This window comes from Neophocaena asiaeorientalis, unplaced genomic scaffold (genome assembly GCF_003031525.2).
Source record: "Neophocaena asiaeorientalis asiaeorientalis breed wild unplaced genomic scaffold, Neophocaena_asiaeorientalis_V1.1 scaffold465, whole genome shotgun sequence".
Classification (NCBI taxonomy): Eukaryota; Metazoa; Chordata; class Mammalia; order Artiodactyla; family Phocoenidae; genus Neophocaena; species Neophocaena asiaeorientalis.
Window position 1 is genome coordinate 537,098 of NW_020174936.1, and position 6,492 is coordinate 543,589.

The 6,492-nt window shown below is 55.6% G+C and overlaps 1 protein-coding gene across 1 annotated transcript in view; it reads left to right on the forward strand.

The window, feature by feature from the left end:
* The first annotated feature begins 3,768 nt into the window (after nt 1–3,768).
* Nucleotides 3,769–6,492, forward strand: part of SKOR1 (SKI family transcriptional corepressor 1) — a 12,920-nt gene continuing 10,196 nt past the window's right edge. Inside the window, 5 exon segments of the mRNA XM_024761654.1 lie at nt 3,769–3,833; nt 3,988–4,042; nt 5,037–5,105; nt 5,108–5,218; nt 6,176–6,436. Coding sequence (XP_024617422.1) covers nt 3,769–3,833; nt 3,988–4,042; nt 5,037–5,105; nt 5,108–5,218; nt 6,176–6,436 — 561 coding nt within the window.

Here is a 6,492-nt window from a genome sequence, read left to right on the forward strand (position 1 = left end):
ATGCTCAAAATCATTACTCAGCAGAGAAATACAAGCCCAAACCACAGTGAGATACCATTTCACACCCACTAGAATGGTATAATAAAAAAAAAATCATCATAAAAAGTGCTGTCAAAGATGTGGAGAAATCAGAGCCCTCATACATTACTGGTAAGAATATAAAATGGTGCAGTGCTTTGGAAAACCAGTCTGGCAATTCCTTAGAAAAAGATAAACATAGAGTTACCATGTGACCTGACAATTCTACACCTAGTGTGTACCCAAGAGAAATGAAAACATACAGTCACACAAAAATTTGTACATTAATGTTCATTGCAACTTCATTCCAAATAGCCAAAAAGTAGACACAACCCAAATATTCATCAGTGGATGAAAAACCAAAATGTGGATATCCATACAATGGAATATTATTTGTCAATAAAAAGGAATGAAGTACTGATAGATGCTACTGCATGGATGAACCTTAAAAACATGCTCAGTGATGGGCTTCCCTGGTGGCGCAGTCGTTGAGAGTCCGCCTGCCAATGCAGGGGACACGAGTTTGTGCCCCGGTCTGGGAAGATCCCACATGCCGCGGAGCGGCTGGGCCCGTGAGCCATGGCCGCTGAGCCTGCGCGTCCGGAGCCTGTGCTCCGCAACGGGAGAGGCCACAACAGTGAGAGGCCCGCGTACAGCTTAAAAAAAAAAAAACAAAAAAAACATGCTCAGTGAAAGAAGCCAGACACAAAAGACCACATATTGTACGTTTCCAATTATATGAGAAGTCCGGAATAGGCAAAGAGAAAGTAGTTTAATGGTTGCCAGGCTCTGGGGGAGGGTGGGAAGATGGGGTGATATCTAATGGGTATGGGTTTCTCTTTGGGGTGATGAAACTATTCTAAAGTTGATAGTGGTGATGGTGTACAATTCTTTGAATACATGAAAAACCACTGAATTGTACACTTTAAACATGTGAATTACATCGCAAAAAAACTCAACCTGTCCCAGCAAGCAGACTGAACCCCACCAACGTTCAGGCAGCTGTCCAGAATTGATCTGAGGCTGTTAGGGAAGGGGAACTCACAGATACTGAGTACCTACTCTGTGCCGTCTGCTTGTGCAAGGCTGGGACTATGGGGAGAATTTTCAGGAGCCTGAGAGTGAATCCCTGCTTAAATTGTACACCCGAGGTACTCAGTCTAGTCCCAGACCTGGCTATGTGCCGTACACCCAGCACCTTATTTAATCCTTATGACATCCTGTGGGACCCAGGATATCCTGTAAGACCAGGAACTATTTTACAGATGCAAGTTTGGAGACTCAAACAGAGCAGAACTGGGATTTGAACCCAAGCCTTGCTGAGTCCAGAGTCTGTTCTCTTTCCAGCCCCTCCGCCCACCATGCTGTGTGGAGGAGGCCCTGGGAAGGAAGCCCTTGCTACCAGGGAGCACTCAGCAAGCCTGCCAGGTGCTCCCTACCTGCCTGCCAGAGCCCATTCCCCGCCTCCTGTGAGAACCAGCCTTCAGCCTTCAGAGGCTTTGCCTGAGTAGCCTTGCCTGAATCTGTGTGGAGGCTGAGAATCCCAAGACCTTCCTAGACATCACCAGGAAGCATAGAACCTACAACTCTTGAAGAACCTGACTGGCTACTAAACAGCAAGGGCACCGTTCAATCACTGTGGCCAGCAAGTCTGGTCACAGCCCTTCCATTCAAATGTTGTTCACTCATTCATTTAACAAACACGTTGAGCACCAACTGTGTGCTAGGCCTTGTTCTAAGCCCTGGGAATACAACAGCAAACAAAACATTCCAGTGGGAGAGACAGAAAACACGCACAAACAAATCAGGAAATATTAAGCAGTGAACAATCCAATGAAGAAAATAAAATAGCATCAGACAGACAGGAGTGAGGGGTCCAGGCAAGCAGACAGGCTTAGAGGAGGCTCGGTGTAGTGTCCAGGAGAGTCCTCTGAGGCTTCTGAAAGGCAGGTACTGAGGAGAGAAATGAAGGTAGCCTGCTCTGTGGGGCGGAGGCCTCTAAGGGCCATTGAATTTTCTTCCTGTGTGTTCCTTGGCTTGGTAGGAAATTTCTAAGTCCCACAGAGTCTCCCCTGTGCTAAAGATCTCGGATAGAGAGAGACTTAGAGCTAAGCTGGGACTGACAGCAGGTGAACCCTTTGGGGAGAAGAGGCAGCTGGGACCCAAACTAGAGATTTTGGGTTGGGGAGGAGTCCTGGCACCGGCTGAGATACCCACCCTCTTTCACAAATACCTCTGTTCAGGCCTTGGGGATATCTGTGTCTGGTTGGGGCAAATAAGTCCGTCCTGGGCTCCCTCCTCAGTCCCTCCCAGCCTAACTTGCATCCCCAAGTGCAGAGAGAGCCCCAGATTGGGCAGAGCCAGTCCCTTCAACATTCTCAAGTCTTCCAGGCTCTGCCCCTCCTCCAAGCTTAAGCGACCTACACTCAAGCAGTGTCCCTCAAGCTCCACCCCCCATCCCCTCAGGGCTCCAGAAGAAAGATGTTTATCAGCAGTGCCCTTGGGCCTCTGAGTCAACCCTTCACTCCTGCAAAGTGCCAGTGTGCCCATCCTACAGATGCACATATTGAGGCCAAGCCAAGGTCCATGGTTACTCAAGTGGACAGTAGAACTGGATCTAGGCTGAGACTTTTCTCCCTCCTTTTCATTTCCCGAGGGAGAAGTCCTTCGTTGGCAGGAGCGCTGGCCTGGCCTCTGATCCCCAAGAGCCGGGTCTGGGAGGCAGGAACCCGGAGTGTATGGCCTCTCGCAAGCCCTGGCCTCTCCCTGGAGCTTCAGTCTTCCCGTCTGCACACGGAGCGAGGTGGGTACTTCTCAGCACCTTCGTGCGGGTTCCGTGGCCCCCGCCTCCCCCGCGATCTCACCTCTGCTCTCAGCTGCGGCCAGCAGGCCCCGCCCAGCCACCTTCATTTGCTGGGGCCGGGCCGCTGGGAGGGGCTAGGGTCTATCTGGTCGTCGGATTAATATCCAGATATTAAGTAAACAATAGATTAGCAAAACTACAAGAAAATTTTACAGCCCTTTGCATTTGGCAATCATTGAGTGTTAATTAGAAATTCATTACAATTAAAACCCTGCCTAAACAGGGCCTGCGCGCCTTAATTACATCTGATTTTTAATTCAGAATACGTGTTTACACAGTAAGCGCTACGTACCCCATGATTATCCCCAATCCTCTTTATACTGTACTAATTATGTAAATTAAACCTAATTAATTGACGAAAACTGCCGTTAATTCAACTGGTAAAAGATACGTGCTTGAGGAGGAGGCGCGACCGCCCAGCCCCAGCCCAAGCGGGAGCCGGAATGGGCGTGGGACGCCCGGCTCTGTGCATGCGACGCCGGGGGCTCAGAGGCAGCACAGACCCAGGGCTGGTCGGTTGCACGCCAGGCGCGTCCCTGATCCACAGTCTGGCCCTCCGACCCTGGTGCACACGGCAGTGGATAAAAGATTCAGCGCCAATGGGGGTCAGGAAGGCCAAGGGCACCGACTCCCACGGGTTCCCCAGGCTCTGGACAGGGCCGCACGACTCAGAGCCCTGTCTGAGCAAGAGGGGTGCCACCCTCCCCTGTCTGAGCCTGAGTTCAAGTCCCAGCGCTGCCCCGCACTGGCTGCCTTCATCTGAGCAAGTGACCTGGCTTTGCTAGGCCTGTTTCCTCCTCACGGAGTGTTCTGAGGGCGATCCCAAAAGCTCCTCCTGAGCTGTGCAGCGCTTGTCTTCCTTCACTAAACGAGGCCCTCCAGGCAGCATGCAACGCACGACATTTGGGGTCTGGGAGATCAGCCTGCACCCCTTATTGACCGAGGAACCTGGGTGAGTTGGCTTCCACTGCCTGACCCTCGGTTTCCTGCCTGTAAAATGGGAATAAATGATCTCTACCTATTTCCAGGGCTGTTGTGAGAAAGGGCTCTCTGCAAACTGTAAAATGCTCTTTGCGGTGATACTAACCAGTTGGACGCTGGTCCAGAGCAGAGCCCAGCTCCGACCCCAAGACCCGCTCCCCGGAGATCACTACCCCTCAAGTGAGTGGTGCCGCCTCCTCAGCCTCTCTCCAAGCTCCTTTAAGTCTTTCTCCAGTGCAGAGCCGGGTGAGAGGGCAGGCTGGGTCTGCGAAGCCGGACCGGGTGCAGGGAGCTGTCCGCAGTTTGGTTCTGAACGGAGACGCAGGGGTGAACCTGCACCCCCCTGGCGTTGCAACCCGCAAAGAGAACTTTTGTCTGAGAAGTCCCCGGGGCCCCGCGGCCCGGCTGCCGGGAGTTCTTTAGAGGCCGGCTCCAGAGGCGTTGCTGGCCCTCGCAGTACAATAGAGGCAGGGTAGGCAGGCCCTGCTCAGGGGAATCCTCCCCATCTTTTTCCCACTCCCAAGCCCCACCACCCCGGGGGTGTCCTGGCTCCGAGACCGTTGTCACCACCACGCCGAATTCTGAGATGCCTTTTAAAAAATCATTAGGAGGCTAAGAATAATTACCGAACGGGATTGTAATTATAGGGTGGGGAGGCCGGCCGAGGGAGGGGGGATGAGCAGGTGGAGGCAGGGGGCGGCTCTCAGACCGGGACGGAAAATAGGTTCCTGTCTTCCTTGGAGGGAAGTGGGGCGGGAGGGAGGTAGAGATCGGCAGAGTTAGAACGGGACAGAGGCAGAGCCTGGGAAAGACGCGCCAGTGGAGGGGCAAGAGTCAGAGAGAGAAAAGGGGCTGAGCAGGCTCTGGGAGGAAAGAAAGAAAGACAAGGAAATCCAAGAGAGAGAGACGGGAACCCTGGAAGGGAAAGAGCAAGAACCCCTCTAGAAGAGACCCCGCAGCAGAGACTAAGCCCTCAAGCTTGGGGGGGAGGGTAGTTTCGTGACCTCGGAAAACGCGTTAGCCAAGGGGAGAAGGGGGTGGCAAACGAGTCCTAGGGCCTGGCCGCCCCCTCTCTCCAAGGGTAGGCCTGGGCGATCCGCTCCCACCCCCTGAGGCGTGCCCCAGGGTCCCTGCGACCCCGCAGAGAAGAGAGAAACAGAGGAGAGAAGTGTAGGAGAAGGGCGAGACGAACCCTAGAGGAGCCCGAGTGCCGGAGGGGAGAGGGCCTGGAACCCAGAGCGAGAGGGAAAACGAGGGGGCGGGGGCGAGGGCGACCCGGCGCCGCTGGCCGCGGAAGATTTATGGCGCCGCCCGGGTTCCAAGGACGGGCTGCTCTCGTCGCTGCTGCCCGCGTCGGTAGCCGCCACAGCCGCTGCGCCCCCTGCCCTGGCGGCCCGCCGCGCCCCGGGCCATGCCTGCCATTATTAACTTCTGTTTGATTAGGGTAATTGTTCAAACTTGGGACGGACAGTATGATTAATTATAGTTTAATTAACGTGTCCATTAAGGACACTTAATGCCACGGAGGGGTGGGGGGCGAGGGGGCGTACGGGTGCGGGCACAGAGGGAGGGAGTGCGACTGATAACTCAAATAAGGAAAGACGGAGATTGAGAGAGAGGGAGAAGATGAGACCCACTGGGATAGTGGGGGAAAGGATGGTGAAGACAGAAGCCGACAGAGAAAAGAGAGGGGTGGAGAGAAATGGAGCTCTGGGAAGAGAGAAGATGCCAGGGAGCGTCTGCAGCATCAGGGGCTAGAACCCCACCACGGGGAAACTGATTTCACAGGAGAGCTAGGGAGTAGTCTAGTGGTCAACTAGTAGTTGACCCCAGGTATCTCCCAGTGATGACTTGGATCCAGCCCTGGGCTGGTTGGTGTTGGGGGGCGGCGGGGAGAGTCAAGGCCTAGGACCTCCAAACCCAGTTCCCGAGTCCACAGCTCAGTGAAGGAGGCAGGAGGTCACCCCTCCCCAGGCTGGAGCTGTCCTGACACCTCGCATCCAAGTCTGAAGCCGTGGGGGAGTTGGTTCTGCCCCTTTCCAGGTGCCATTCCCCTGGTACCCCACATCCTGATCTCTTCTCCGGCTCCCCACACTACTGGCCTCCCAAGGCCAGTGCCTTGGCACGAAAGTGCAGTACCCATCCCCTCTCCCTTTCCTTCTGAATCTTCCGTAGCCCCATTACCTGGCCTTGGTCTCGGTCCTGGCCCCTTAGCCGGGAGCGCTGAGGCCTCCCCACTTTGTTCTTGGGGGCAAACTTTGTGGCCCCAGGCCCTACCTCCCTCCTGGTCCCCTTAATGAGCTTGGGCCGCAGGTGCCGGGCGCAGGGAGCAGGTGTGTGGCCGCTTACCTGGGGCGCCCAGACGCGGGGGCTGTGGGGAGGCGGAGGGCGCGGCGCGTGGCCCGCGGACTAGCGGACCCCGGGAGGGCGCGAGTGACTGCGCGGGCGGTGGGTGTGGCGCCCCGGCTCGCAGATGTCAGGCGCGCCCGCCCCGCGCTGGCCTCGCCACTCGGGCTGTCACCGCGCCTTGCCAGCCGCCGCGCCATGCGCTCCAGGCTTCGGCCTCCACTCCGGGCTCGTCCGGGGCATCAGGGGCAAAGGCACAGGGCACAAGTCTCCCCGCCCGGGAC